Source organism: Netta rufina, assembly GCF_964035555.1.
Source record: "Netta rufina genome assembly, chromosome: 18".
NCBI classification, from domain to species: Eukaryota; Metazoa; Chordata; class Aves; order Anseriformes; family Anatidae; genus Netta; species Netta rufina.
The window spans coordinates 10,697,807-10,713,232 of NC_140142.1; the positions used below are offsets into that span (position 1 = coordinate 10,697,807).

The following is a 15,426-nucleotide window of genomic DNA, read 5'->3' on the forward strand; positions in this document are numbered from 1 at the left end:
GGGAGTTTCAGAACAACTGATAACAACTAGTGACTGTTATGGGATACTATGTGGATCTTTGGTATCTGGTTAGGGGGGGGCCGAGAAAGAAGCTGAAAAGCGGCTGGGAGACAAGATTTGAAGAAGGTGTTTTGAAGAAGGTGTTCTGTAAACTTGGGATGGTGCCCAGTAAGTACAAAGGGGAAGAGGAAGACTGCGAGCCTTCAGCATGGAAGACCCCTAGAGACCCCCAGAAGAGACCCCAGAGGAGACTGCGCATGCTCCAGTAGGAGGGACTGCACCCCGGAAGCTAATTTTAATAATCTATTTTTTTAGAAGTAGTAATGAATATGTATTAGTCTAGGAGCATAAAAATCAGCTGCTTGATGTAACTGGTGTGCGTCCTGGTGGAGCGGAGACTCCCGGTGCACCCAGCGCTGTTTGCTTACCTCTATTCCTTTATATTCTTTCAATAAATCCTATTTTTATTTTAATCCTAATTTGAATCCTGAGCCATTTATAACACCAGCAAATGTCCAACAGCAGCTTCCCCAATGAGTTCCTCCTCCTGCCATTCGCAGACACACGCAAGCTGCAGCTCCTGCACTTCGGGCTCTTCCTGGGCATCTACCTGGCTGCCCTCCTGGGCAACGGCCTCATCCTCACAGCCATAGCCAGCGACCACCGCCTCCACACCCCCATGTACTTCTTCCTCCTCAACCTCGCCCTCCTCGACCTGGGGTCCATCTCCACCACTGTTCCCAAAGCCGTGGCCAATTCCCTGTGGGACACCAGGACCATCTCCTATTCAGGATGCGTTGCCCAAGTCTTTTTTCTCTTCTTCTTGCTTGGAGCAGAATATTCCCTTCTCACCGTCATGGCCTATGACCGCTACGTTGCCATCTGCAAGCCCCTGCACTACGGGACCTTTATGAGCAGTAGAGCTTGTATGAAAACAGCAGCAGCTGCCTGGGGTGGAAGTTTTTTCTATTCCCTGCTGCACACGGCCAATACATTTTCCATACCACTCTGCCAAGGCAATGCCCTGGACCAGTTCTTCTGTGAAGTCCCCCAGATCCTCAGGCTCTCTTGCTCGGATGCCTACCTCAGGGAACTTTGGGTCATTGCAGTTAGTCTTTGTTTAGCTTTGGGGTGTTTTGTTCTCATTGTGCTGTCCTATGTGCAAATCTTCAGGGCTGTGCTGAGGATGCCCTCTGAGCAGGGCCAGCACAAAGCCTTTTCCACGTGCCTCCCTCACCTGGCTGTGGTCTCCCTGTTCATCAGCACTGGCACAGTTGCCTACCTGAGACCCCACTCCATCTCCTCCTCATCCCTGGATCAGGTGGTGGCAGTCCTGTACTCGGTGGTGCCTCCAACGCTGAATCCCTTCATCTACAGCATGAGGAACCAGGAGCTGAAGGATTCCCTGAAAAAACTGATTCTGTTGGCAGTACTTCAGCAGGACTAAGCCACCCATATTTATGCACATTTTTTGTTGTTGTTGCAGTTTGTTTGTTTGTTTTCTTGTGCTTTGGACATTTTTCTCTGACTACCCTGTTTGGGCATGAATGTCTGGATTTGTCTCACTCCTCCAGAGGCACAAGCCCAATTCCTTTTGTCCCAGAAGCCACCTTTAAATGTATTTATGTCAGAGCTGGACTCCTTTTCCACCTCTCTGTAATAAAAGGGGATGTCTTCAGTGCTGTGTCTGAAGTTTGAGACTTTTTTCCATTTGATGGAGTCAAGAATACACTCAAGAAATTGCACCCTAACAGGGCCTGCTGTTAACCTTGTGTTCTCCATGTGCGGATGAGATCATCGGGTGATTTTATAGGGAATTTTGGGATGGATTCAGCTCTCACCTGTGGGTGCCCAGAGCCACTGGAGATGGGACTGGTCAGGACATATCTGCTCAGGGGTGTCCAGCATGTGACAAGACTCGTGTCAGATGCTGATGTCTGAACCCAGGAGAGCACAGGGATTATTCACAGACAGCCCGTTTGTAGGGGTGGGCAGAAAATGCAGCTTCAGATCGTCACCCAAAGGGCTAAGTGGAAAACTACCTGGGCTAATTAGGGCTCTGTAGTCCAATGACAGGCAGCAGAGACACAGAGGTTGCAGGGAAGGGAGCCTGAGGAATGACTCATGTCCCCTTCAATGAAGAACCATAGCTGGGATCTAAGGACATGGTCTGAGCCACTTGAAATTCCCTGTGGTTGCCCTGAACTCCTACAACAGCCACAGATCGCACGGATGTCCCTGGAGAAGGGGCTGCAGGTGGTCAGGTTGTGTTGCTTCCCACAACCGTGCTGTTCCTCTGGGTGGTGGCAAGTTTTCCAACGGGATCAAAGAAGGTAAAGCAAAGTGACAGCAAGCAGGCTCAGCAGGTCCTCGGCACCCCAGCACAGAGCCACAGTCCCATAACCTCCGGCAGGAAAAAAATTTGTTCCCCTCCTCCAGAGGGAAACAAAACCCGTCTGGGCTTTCCTTGCTTCTTAGACAATTTCCAGCAGCTCACGCAAGAAGTCAGTGCTGATGAGAGGTCTGTGACTCAAAGGTGCTTTAGCCTGGCCCAGGAGAGCAGCTCCTGTGCAGCAGGAGGAGGTGACATGCTTTGACCCGCTGAAAATGCCTTCATGAGCTGGTACCCAGGAGGAAATGGGCCAGGAAGGGCAGGAGCGGGAGGGAATGGGATCACACAGGCACAACCCCATCCTGCTGGCTGCAGTGCTGGGCGTAGACTCAGCAAGAGAGGCAGGCTACTTGGCTCTGCCCCCTAAAAACCCTAAAGCCCTAACCCTAAAATCCCTTCCAACCCTAACCCTAAAAACCCTAAAGCCCTAACCCTAAAAACCCTTCCAACCCTAACCCTAAAATCCCTTACAATCCTAACCCTAAAAATCCTAAAGCCCTAACCCTAAAAACCCTTACAACCCGAGGCTCTGCTACGTGGGCTCCAGGAACCAAACTAGCATGGTGTCCCACAGAAAAATTCTCAGTAAAGCTGTTTGTCATTACAGAATCACCTAATAATTAGGACTGGAAGAGTCCAGTCGAAGCCCTTCAAGCATCATTAGCAGGAGCAGGATTTCCAGGACTGTATCTATACATGCTTTGAGTATCTCCGAGGAAAGAGACTCCGAAACCTCTGTGGGTGGCCAGTTTCAGTGGTCTGTACTGGTGCTTGGGGTTACTCCTCTGCAGGGCAGGACCCTGCACGTGCCCTTGTTGACCTTCATGAAAGGAGGGCCAGGAGCTGGCAGGGCTCATTGAGAGGGCTTTAAACTAGGTAGGAAGGGGGATGGGGCTGAAGCTAGGATTGTTGGGGCTGTGCCAGGGGGAACAATGGCAAGGCCAGAGGATAAGGCAATGGCCCAGCTGAAGTGCATCTACACCAATGCACGCAGCATGGATAACAAACAGGAGGAGCTGGAAGCCATCGTGCAGCAGGCAGGCTACGACTTGGTTGCCATCACGGAGATGTGGTGGGACCAGTCTCATGACTGGAGTACTGCAATGCCTGGCTATAAGCTCTTTAGAAGGGACAGGCAGCACAGAAGGGGTGGTGGTGTGGCTCTCTATATTAGAGAGTCTTTTGAGGTTGTAGAACTCGAAACTGGGAATGACAAGGTCAAGTCCCTTTGGGTTAGGATCGCCAGGGACAACAAGACTAGTGTCCTGGTCGGGGTCTGCTATAGACCGCCGAACCAGGATGAGGAGATGGATGAAGAATTCTACAGGCAGCTGACAGAAGTTGCAAAATCTTCAGCTCTTGTACTCGTGGGGGACTTCAACTTCCCTGACATATCCTGGAAGCACAAGACAGCCCTGAGAAAGCAGTCTAGGAGGTTTCTGGAGAGCGTGGAAGATAGCTTCCTGACGCAGCTGGTTAGTGAACCTACCAGGGGTGGTGCCCTGCTAGAACTTCTCTTCACAAACAGAGAAGGACTGGTGGAGGATGTGATTGTCGGGAGCTGTCTTGGGCAGAGTGACCACGAAATGGTGGAGTTCACTATTCTTGGCGAGGCCAGGAAGGCGACCAGTAAAACCGCTTTATGGGACTTTCGGAGGGCTGACTTTGAGCTGCTCAGGACACTGGTTGGTAGAGTCCCTTGGGAGGCGGTTCTGAAGGGCAGAGGGGTCCAGGAAGGCTAGGCGCTCTTCAAGAGGGAAATCTTAATGGCGCAGGAACGGTCTGTCCCCACGTGCCCAAAGACGAGCTGGCGGGGAAGAAGACCAGCCTGGCTCAACAGAGAATTGTGGCTTGATCTTAGGAGAAAAAAGAGGGTTTATAAGCTTTGAAAAAGTGGGCAGGCCACTAGGGAGGACTTTAAGGATGTAGCGAGGCTGTGCAGGGACAAAATTAGGAAGGCCAAAGCTCATCTGGAGCTCAATCTGGCTACTGCCGTTAAAGATAACAAAAAACGTTTCTATAAATACATCAACACAAAAAGGAGGACTAAGGAGAATCTCCATCCTTTACTGGATGCGGGGGGAAACTTAGTTACAAGAGATGAGGAAAAGGCGGAGGTGCTCAATGCCTTCTTTGCCTCAGTCTTTAGTGGCAATACCGGTTGTTCTCTGGATACCCAGTACCCTGAGCTGGTGGAAGGGGATGGGGAACAGGATGTGGCCCTCACTATCCATGAAGAACTGGTTGGTGACCTGCTACGGCACTTAGATGTGCACAAGTCGATGGGGCTGGATGGGATCCACCCAAGGGTACTGAGAGAACTGGCAGAGGAGCTGGCCAAGCCGCTTTCCATCATTTATCAACAGTCCTGGCGATCGGGGGAGGTCCCAGTTGACTGGCGGCTAGCAAATGTGACGCCCATCTACAAGAAGGGCCGGAGGACTGACCCAGGAAACTACAGGCCTGTCCGATTGACCTCAGTGCCAGGGAAGCTCATGGAGCAGATCCTCCTGAGAGTCATCACGCAGCACTTGCAGGGGAAGCAGGCGATCAGGCCCAGTCAGCATGGGTTTATGGAAGGCAGATCCTGCTTGACGAACCTGATCTCCTTCTATGACAAAGTGACGCGCTGGGTGGACGAGGGAAAGGCTGTGGATGTGGTCTACCTTGACTTCAGCAAGGCTTTTGACACCATCTCCCACAGCATTCTCCTCAAGAAACTGGCTGCTCTTGGCTTGGACTGGCGCACGCTTCGTTGGGTTAGAAACTGGCTGGATAGCCGGGCCCAAAGAGTCGTGGTAAATGGAGTCAAGCCCAGTTGGAGGCCAGTCACTAGTGGCGTTCCCCAGGGCTCGGTGCTGGGGCCGGTCCTCTTTAATATCTTCATCTATGATCTGGATGAGGGCATCGAGTGCACCCTCAGTAAGTTCGCAGATGACACCAAGTTAGGTGTGTGTGTCGATCTGCTTGAGGGTAGGAAGGCTCTGCAGGAGGATCTGGATAGGCTGCACCGATGGGCTGAGGTCAACTGCATGAAGTTCAACAAGGCCAAGTGCCGGGTCCTGCACCTGGGGCGTGATAACCCCAAGCAGAGCTACAGGCTGGGAGATGAGTGGTTGGAAAGATGCCAGGCTGAGAAGGACCTGGGAGTGATGGTTGATAGTCGGCTGAATATGAGCCAGCAGTGTGCTCAGGTAGCCAAGAAGGCCAACGGCATCCTGGCTTGTATCAGAAACAGTGTGACCAGCAGGGCTAGGGAGGTGATTGTCCCCCTGTACTCAGCTCTGGTGAGGCCGCACCTCGAGTACTGTGTTCAGTTTTGGGCCCCTCACTACAAGAAGGACATTGAGGTGCTTGAGCGGGTCCAGAGAAGGGCGACGAAGCTGGTGAGGGGCCTGGGGAACAAGTCCTACGAGGAGCGGCTGAGGGAGCTGGGCTTGTTCAGCCTGGAGAAGAGGAGGCTCAGGGGCGACTTTATCGCTCTCTATAGGTACCTCAAGGGAGGCTGTAGTGAGGTGGGGGTTGGTCTGTTCTCCCATGTGCCTGGTGACAGGACGAGGGGGAATGGGCTTAAGTTGAGCCAGGGGAGTTTTAGGTTAGATGTTAGGAAGAACTTCTTTAATGAAAGGGTTGTTAGGCATTGGAACAGGCTGCCCAGGGAAGTGGTGGAGTCACCATCCCTGGAAGTCTTCAAAAGACGTTTAGATGTAGAGCTTAGGAATATGGTTTAGTGGGGACTACTAGCGTTAGGTCAGAGGTTGGACTCGATGATCTTGAGGTCTCTTCCAACCTAGAAATTCTGTGATTCTGTGATTCTGTGATTCTAATATACTGAAGACTATCATAAACACTTGGTGTAACATATCAAACAACATTCTCACATTGAAGGAATAAATTGGCACCATGAATGAGTACCTTAATCAAAGCAATTAAGTGAAATGAAATCTCCAGGGATGATAAAAAAAAAAAAAAAAAAAAAAAAAAAAAGCTTTCAATCCTTTTTATACCCTAGGTTTCTGAGGCTTCCTTACAAAGATCCTGGTTTGCTCAGTGCCAGCTGGCAGCATCCTTGCTCAACACAGGAGAAGAGAATTGAAACACAGGGCTGCTTTAGCCTACCAGGGATCACAATTATAGGATATATACGATGTGGATGACAGGCTGTGAATAAAAACAATGGGTTAACCTAGATATTGGTTTCCGGGGCCATTTCTGATACTTCTGGGTATCTGAAAACTCTGCATGGATCTGAAGAGCATGGCATAGGCCTTCAAGGTGTTATAAATGGCTCAGGATTCAAATTAGGATTAAATAAAAAAATAGGATTTATTGAAAGAATATAAAGGAATAGAGGTAAGCAAACAGCGCTGGGTGCACTGGGAGTCTCCGCTCCACCAGGACGCACACACCAGTTACATCAAGCAGCTGATTTTTATGCTCCTAGACTAATACATATTCATTACTAATTCTAAAAAAAATAGATTATTAAAATTAGCTTCCGGGGTGCAGTCCCTCCTACTGGAGCATGCGCAGTCTCCTCTGGGGTCTCTTCTGGGGGTTTCTAGGGGTCTTTCATGCTGAAGGCTCGTAGTCTTCCTCTCCCCCTTTGTACTTACTGGGCACCATGCCAAGTTTATAGAACATTCTCTGCAAGTCTTGTCTCCCAGCCGTCCTTCAGCTTCTTTTTCCTTCCTCTTAATCTCTCGGCCCCTCTAACCAGATACCAAAGATCCACATAGTATCCCATAACAGTCACTAGTTGTTATCAGTTGTTCTGAAACTCCCAGACATCAAACACAAACAGCTTCATGAGTAATTAAAACACTCTTCCCCAGTCATTCACAGACACATCTATAGCAGTGTTAGAAATAGAAGTCCGGAATAACAAAAGCAAACAGGTTCATAAATTTAAGAAGTGATAAATTGACTAGAATGAGGGGGAGACTGGGACACACTGCATCTGTGGTTCAAGAATTGAATTGCCAGTGCAGGGCCCAGAGGCAGACAGGATTCAAACAGAATTGTTCTTTATGGACACGAATTGTTAAAACATTCCTCACAAAGGTGACTGTCCTCCATTGGCAGTGGCTACAGGAGGTACAAAAGACATAGACTGGGACAGCTGCTATGCACTGCCTTGCAGGGTACAGACAAAAGAATGCTTCTCTTCCTTGAACATCACCACCAAGATAAGGAGTCCACGTATCAGGCTTGGACATAGACCCCTTGCACCTACGTTTCAGTGTGAGGCTCCCAAGTTAGACTGGGATGCATATCTCTTGTCCTTAGCAGCAGCAACACAAACAAAAATGTCCACTGGGGTGTCCTGTTATGCATTTTCAGCTAGGGCAGAGGCAGATGAAATGCTTCTCCTGCAGTGGAAGTCCAACATGCGGGAGGAGTCATGGACGTGCTGCCCTGGGCTACTAGGAGAGGCCCCTATGCACCTCCCATGCTAGAAAGAGGAATCATGTCTGTAAGGAGGTATGGATTCCTCTGCTCCCTTCAGCCTCCAACAAGACAGGCCCCACTGTCTCAGAAGAGCTGAGGCTTTCTACATTCCAGCTCCAGTTGTGCTCCTCTGGCTGCATCTCAAGATTTTACCCAGTATACTGGGTCTGGCTGGACCCAGTTCATTTAGATAGATTTCATTTACTCTGAAGTATCTAGTGCTATGCTGGACCTCATTCTCAGCAGCAATGAGAGGCTGGTGTGGAATGTGAATCCAAAGGGCAGCCTTAGCTGCAGTGACCATGAACTGGTGGTGTTCACCATCTGTCAAGCAGGACAGAGGGCACAGAGTAAGCTCCCAACCCTGGACGGATTATGACCCCTTCATTGATCTGTTTTGTAGAGCATCGTGGGACAAAGCCCTGGAGATAAAAGGGTCCAGGAATGCTGGCTATTCTTCAAGGATCACCTCCTCCTAGCTCAGGAATGATGCATCCCAGCAAAGAGGAAGTCAGTCAAAAATGACAGGTGATCTGCATGGATGATCAAGGAGAAACTGACCAAAGTCAATTACAAAAAAGAAGGTGTAGTGGGTTAACATGGCAAAGGTTTTTTAGTGGGGGGCTTCAGGAGTAGCTTCTGTTAGAAGAATACAGAAGCTGTCCCATGTTAGATAAGGGGCTTGCCACTGTCCAGAGCCAAGACGATAACTGATGTTGTTTGCGCCTTTCTGAGATCATACTTAAGAAAGAGGAAAAAAAAAAAAAAAAAGAAAAGAAAAGAAAAGAAAAGAAAAGAAAAGAAAAGAAAAGAAAAGAAAAAAAAAAAAAAAAAGAAGAAGAAAAAAGAAAACTGCTGCTCAAAAGCAGCTGGGAGAGAGAGGAGTGAGAAACAGCCTTGCAGAGGCCAAAGGTGGTAAAGAAGGAGGGGGAGGGTGTTCTCCCCCCTCTGCAGAAATTCTCTTGCAGCCTGTGTTGAGGACCGTGGTGGAGCAGGTTGTCCCCTGCAGCCCCATATATAGCACGATGGATCAGGTCTCCATGCTTCAGCCTATGGAGGAGACCATGGTGGAGCAGGTGAACCTGCACTGAAGGAGGCTGCGGCCTGTGGAAGACCCCTGTCAGAGCAGATACCAGGACGGAGCAGTAGGCTGTGGAGAGGAGCCCAAGCAGGAGCAGGTGACCTGGCAGAAGCTGCTAACTGTGGGGGACCCAGATTAGAGCAGAGTGCTCCTGAGGGATAGACTTTGTGGTACGGACCCATATCTGGAGCAGTTCTTGAAGAGCTGCTGCTTGTGTGAAGCCCACTCAGGATCAGTTTGGGAAGGACAGCATCCTGTTGGAAGGACCCCACGTTGGAGCAGGGGAAGAGAGCAGCAGAGATGAAGCACTATAGACTGACCACAGCCCCCTTTCCCTGTTCACCTGTGCTGCCTGGGGGGAGGAGGTGGAAGAGGGTGGATGGGGAAAAGTGCTTTGGGGTTTCTTTACATTGTTTCTCACCTCTCTAGCTTGTTAGTAATAGGCAGTAAATTTTACTATCTATCTCCCTACTCTGAGTCTGTTTTAACAATCACAATAATTGCTGAGTGATCTCCCTATCCTTATGTCAACCCTTGAGCTCTTTGCATTGTATTTTCTCCCCCTTTCCTCTTTGAAGAAGGGGGAAGGATAGAGCAGTTGTGTTGGAGCTCAGCTGCCCACCCAAGTAAAAACACCACAGCTTGGAAGAGGTGATCCCTGAAGACTAAGCAGCTTTATCCTCCTTGGACCCTCTTTCCTGAAGGGCTCTGTCCCATGGGACTCCACAAAGGAGATGCCCCAAGAAGCGAAAGTCTGCTCTCCTGAAGTCCAGGGTAGTGAGATTGCTGTGCTCCCTCTTTGCTGAATTTAGGATCCTAACCTTCACCATTTTACAGTCACTGCAGCCCAGGTTGGCCTTGAGATTCACTTTCTCAAGCAAATTCTCAGTCATGTGCGTGAGGGTAGGAAGGCTTTGCAGGAGGATCTGGATAGGCTGGACTGATGGGCTGAGGTCAACTGCATGAAGTTCAACAAGGCCAAGTGCCGGGTCCTTCACCTGGAGCACAATAACCTCAAGTGGAGCTACCGGCTGGGAGATGAGTGGTTGGAAAGCTGCCTGGCAGAGAAGGACCTGGGAGTATTGGTGGATAGTTGGCTGAATATGAGCCAGCAGTGTGCTCAGGTGGCCAAGAAGGCCAACAGCATCCTGGCTTGTGTGGCCAGCAGGGCTAGGGAAGTGATTGTCCCCCTGTACTCGGCTCTGGTGAGGCCACACCTCGAGTACTGTGTTCAGTTTTGGGCCCCTCACTACAAGAAGGACATCGAGGTGCTTGAGCGAGTTCAGAGAAGGGTGATGAAGCTGGTGACGGGTCTGGAGAACAAGTCCTACGAGGAGCGGCTGAGGGAGCTGGGCTTGTTCAGCCTGGAGAAGAGGAGGCTCAGGGGCGACTTTATTGCTCTCTATAGGTACCTTAAAGGAGGCTGTAGTGAGGTGGGGGTTGGTCTATTCTCCCGCGTGCCTGGTGACAGGACAAGCGGGAATGAGCTAAAGTTGCGCCACGGGAGTTTTAGGTTGGATGTTAGGAAGAACTTCTTTACCGAAAGGGTTGTTAGACACTGGAACAGGCTGCCCAGGGAAGTGGTGGAGTCACCATCCCTGGAGGTCTTTAAAAGAAGTTTAGATGTAGAGCTTAGGGATATGGTTTAGTGGAGGACTGTTAGTGCTAGGTCAGAGGTTGGACTCGATGATCTTGAGGTCTCTTCCAACCTAGAAATTCTGTGATTCTGTGATTCCCCACCAGCCCCTCCATGTTGCTGAGAACGAGGTCCACCATAGCACTTCTTTCCACTATCAATGGGAGAAGGAAGGTATCATTAATGCATAACAGGACCTTCCCGGATTGACTATGCCCTGCTGTGCTGTCCCTCCAACAGATACCAGGGTGGTTGAAGTCCCCCCTGAGGACCAGGGCTTTTGAATGTGAGGCTACTTCTGTCTGAGTATAGAGGGCCTCATGTGCTGGTTTTGCTGATCAGGTGGCCTGCAGCAGACTCCCACTATAATGTCCCCTGTCCCTACCCTCCCTTTACTCCTGACCCATCAGCTCACTGTCAGATCCTCACTCATCCCCAGGCAGAGCTCCATGCACTCCAGCTGCTCACACACATAGAGGCCACACTGAACGGATCCAACTGAACATGCTCCCGTGGGTTTGTGGATAGTGTGAGGGGTTCTTCATCACAAAAGGCTCATCACATGGATCAAGGGTTTCCAGCTGGGGATGAGATGCCTCAGATGGATTAGTGCATACCACAAGAGTAGCTAGCACCTTCCTATTCCTGCCTGTGTGTCCTATTTGTTATTGGCCATGAACAGAGTTTTCCAGAGGGAACTTTTGCACCTTTTAGTGACAATAAAACTCTCCAAGGACTAGCCGTAATTCTGTAATCAGTCTCTCTCTGCTGTTTTAAAGGGACATTTGGTAATTATCTCAGTTGACTTCAAAGTATGTTCTGCAAAAGTAACTGTTGCAGGAGGTGTCAGCCCTGGAGCCCCAGGGACATCTGAAGGGAGACAAGAAGTAAAGAGGCAGCAAAGCCTTGGTCTGGAGCTGTGCTGCTGAACTGGGCTGGGCTCCTGGGGCCAAGGGGAGCTCCTGGCAAGAGGGCAGCGCTGCAGAGAGACAGCTCTGCCCAGGAGCAGCTCCTCTGCACAGTGCAGCAACAGGGCTGGGGGCACTGCCTGCAGGGGACAAGAGTGGCTGAGAGAAGGGATGGAGATGTTAAAGGCAGTGTGGAGGGGGGATGCTGAGAGCTCACTGCGGAAGAAATCTTCACAGCTCTAACATGGTAAGTCTCTGGCTGCAGTGAGGCAGTGCAGCTGCTGTTCCTGGTTCCATCTCCAGATTTGCTGGCAAATTGCACAGCCTATAGGATATTTCAGGAGGACTCTCTACTTCCTCTACTGTAGAGAAGAATGACAAGCTCCAGAGCAGGGTAAACCAGACACAGTTGTCAGAAGTACAGGACATGAGGGTTCATTCATATGGGGCCGGCTGCAGGCTGTGCTGGCAGGGTGCCGGCAGGGGTGCCCAGGGCTGTGGTGCAGAGCACGGTCCCTGCTGTGCCCCAGGGGCTGTGTGCAGGGGCAGGGCCTCTGCCACCTGCCAGGCTCAGCACTCAGCAGATACAGATGTCAGGTTTAGAGGAAGGGCTCAGATTCCTAAAGTGTCACCATGAGGTTTACAAGGAACCTCAGCAACCGTCAGCCTGTAGATAAGGATAACGTCCCCCTTCTGATGTTATCAGGGATTGTGTGAGGTGCCTGCAAACATAGTGTGCTGGTCTTGGCTCGGATAGAGTTAATTTCTTTCCCAGTAGCTGTTATGGTGCTGTGCTTTGGATTTAGGACGAGAAGAATGCTGGTAACACACTGCTGAGCAGTGCTTACACTGAATCAAGGACTTTTCAGCTTCTCCTGCAGCCCTGCCAGCAAGGAGGTTGGGGGAGCCCAAGAAGATGTGAGGGGACAGAAGCAGGACAGCTGACCAAAAGTCGACAAAGACATAGTGCATACCATATCACACCATGATCAGCACTAAAACTAGGGGAGTTCTTTGTGGGTGCTACCGTTGCTTGGGGTCTGGCTGGGCATCAGACAGCTGGTGGTGTGCATCTCCACTGTCTATCACTTGTCTCATGTTTTCTTTTCCTTGTTTCATTTTTTCCCCTTTACTTTGCTATTAAACCTTCCTGAACTTGACCCATGTGCTTTACTTTTTTTCTGATTCTTTCCCCCATCCCACTGTGGGGAAGTGACACCGAATGGTGCTGTGGGGAAGTGACACCGAATGGTGCTGTGCTGCCTGCAGGGCTAAACCACAACAAGTGGTGATGCTCCTGGGCTGTTCCCTGCCCTGGAGGTGTCTGCAGGGCAGAGCTGAGCACACAGCACAGGGCATGGGGTCTGTGAGCCAAGGTAGGGCACAGACTTAGGGACAGAGAAGCAGCTCCCAGCAGGGACAGCTCCAAGCACAGAGACAGGGGTAGGCACTAAGAGGAAATATTTAAGTAAAATCCTGTGTCTGGGCAATACAGGCAAACCTCCTGCCATGTCATCCAGTGCAGATCCCTACCTCTGAGCAACCGCCACCACCGCCCTCCCTTCACCTCTCCTTGCCAATCCCCAATTCATCTAGGAAAAAGGAAGCCTTGCTTGAATGCTCAGATTGAATGCTTCATTGCCTCTCTCTCCTAGACCATCTTTTCTTTTCTTTTCTTTTCTTTTCTTTTCTTTTCTTTTCTTTTCTTTTCTTTTCTTTTCTTTTCTTTTCTTTTCTTTTCTTTTCTTTTCTTTTCTTTTCTCTTCGCTTCGCTTCGCTTCGCTTCGCTTCGCTTCGCTTCTCTCTTCGCTTCTTTTCGCTTCTTTTCACTTCTTTTCTCCACCTGTCTGTCTCTTGCCATTGTTGTCTGACCCTCTGGGGACAGCAGTTTCAGCTGCAGTCAAGCACTAACCTCGTGGCTTCTACCACACCCATATATTCATAGGGCTGTGGCGTTCCAGCACTCCTGGGTACAGATGCTGACAAGCCCTTCAGTGTTCAGAGGGATTTTGCCTGAGAGCTCCTGAATATTGGACCTGCATCCCCCCTGCTCCCAGGTACCACAGAATTAGAGAATGAGCTACTCCTTGGGAGTGTATGGACGGAGGTCCTACCCCTCATGGCATACTCAGACAGCAGAAAACAGAGGTCCTGGCAGAGAACTGCAGCAAGGTCTTGCCAAAAAGGACAGAGGATAGGCGTATTGTGGGGGAGAATCTATGAGAAATGGCTTTGGTTTTGTGCAGAGAAGACTGTTCTAACTCTTCAACTGTCTTTTTCTCTTGGGACAGTCATCAGGGCCCACAGGGAGAAAATGTCCAACAGCAGCTTACCCACTGAGTTCCTCCTCCTGCCATTCGCAGACACACGCAAGCTGCAGCTCCTGCACTTCGGGCTCTTCCTGGGCATCTACCTGGCTGCCCTTCTGGGCAACGGCCTCATCCTCACAGCCATAGCCTGCGACTGTCACCTTCACACCCCCATGTACTTCTTCCTCTTCAACCTCTCCATCTTTGACTTGGGATCCATCTCCACCACTCTCCCCAAAGCCATGGCCAACTCCCTGTGGGACACTAGGGCCATTTCCTACTCTGGATGTGCTGCACAGGTCTTCCTGCTTGTGTTTTTGATTGGAGGAGAATATTTACTTCTCACTGTCATGGCCTATGACCGTTATGTTGCCATCTGTAATCCCCTGCACTAGGAGACACTCATAGGTGGCAGAACTTATGTCAACATGGCAGCAGCTGCCTGGGGCAGTGGCTTTCTCAATGCTGTGCTGCACACTGCCAATACCTTTTCCCTCCCACTCTGCCAAGGCAATGCCCTGGACCAGTTCTTCTGTGAAATTCCCCAGATCCTCAAGCTCTCCTGCACAGATGCCTACCTCAGAGAAGGTGGGCTTATTGTGGTTACAGCGTGTTTACTCTTTGCATGTTTTGTTTTCATTGTGCTGTCCTATGTGCAGATCTTCAGGGCTGTGCTGAGGATCCCCTCAGAGCAGGGACGGTACAAAGCCTTTTCCACATGCCTCCCTCACCTGGCCGTGGTTTCCCTCTTTATCAGCACAATAATGTTTGCCTACCTGAAGCCCCCCTCCATCTCTTTCCCATCCTTGGATATGGTGGTGACAGTTCTGTACTCGGTGGTGTCTCCAGCAGTGAACCCCGTCATCTACAGCATGAGGAACCAGGAGTTAAAAGGGGCACTGAAGAAACTGATCCTGCTGGTGGTAACTAAGAAAGAATAATCTATCTGTCTCTCTTCACAAGTAATCTCGAATTGACCTCAGACTAGTGTTGAGCTTTGGGGCATTCTGTAACCATGTTTGTACACAAGTACTTGCATTCATTCTGCTTCAGAAGGGACAAGAATACAGTCAGACTGAATTAGAGGCCTTCTGCAAATGTGTCTATTGTCACATGACAGGTGGACTCCTGTGTTTATTCTATTCATTAAAAGAGGATTATTTTTTTCAGTGCAGAGCCCTGGCATCAATGCAAAGCATTTTCCATATGCCTCCAGCACCTCATTTTTCCTCCCTGAAGGTCCTCTCCATCTGCTTCCCATCATCAGACGGAGTGCTGGCAGTTCTGTACTCGGTGACATCTCTAACATTGAACTCCCTCACCTGCAGTATGAGAAACTATGAGTTCCAGAAGTCACTGAGAAATTGACCACAAGAAACCTTGTACCATCAAGAACTTGTTTCCTCTTCTCTGCACAGTTCTCAGAGTTTGTCTTTTCCTGTAGAGAATCGTACTAACAGTTTATCCCTTGGGTTTACAATACTTGAGGCTTCATCCAATCATCACTGAATCTGTCACAAATGCTTTGAATGCTGTAGAAGACCTGGCCTCCCTACTAGCATCTCTGGAACCAAAGAGGTATCCTGAGTGCACTGCCAAGGTTTCCTGGGGTAGTGAAGAAATAAGACAAGGGAGGCAGGAGACCAACG

At 50.0% G+C, this 15,426-nt stretch overlaps 2 protein-coding genes across 2 annotated transcripts in view; one reads left to right on the forward strand and one right to left on the reverse strand.

The window, feature by feature from the left end:
• The window catches only part of LOC311216457 (antigen WC1.1-like), a gene marked incomplete at both ends in the record, with an annotated part of 568,360 nt that overhangs the window by 486,933 nt on the left and 66,001 nt on the right, over window positions 1-15,426 (reverse strand). The gene's annotated exons all lie outside the window — the stretch shown is intronic.
• LOC311216645 (olfactory receptor 14J1-like) lies at window positions 512-14,718 on the forward strand (the record flags this gene model as incomplete). Its single annotated transcript, XM_084298174.1, has 2 exons — window positions 512-953; window positions 14,216-14,718. The coding sequence occupies 2 exons, from the start codon at window positions 512-514 to the stop codon at window positions 14,716-14,718; spliced, it is 945 nt and encodes a 314-aa protein (XP_084154300.1).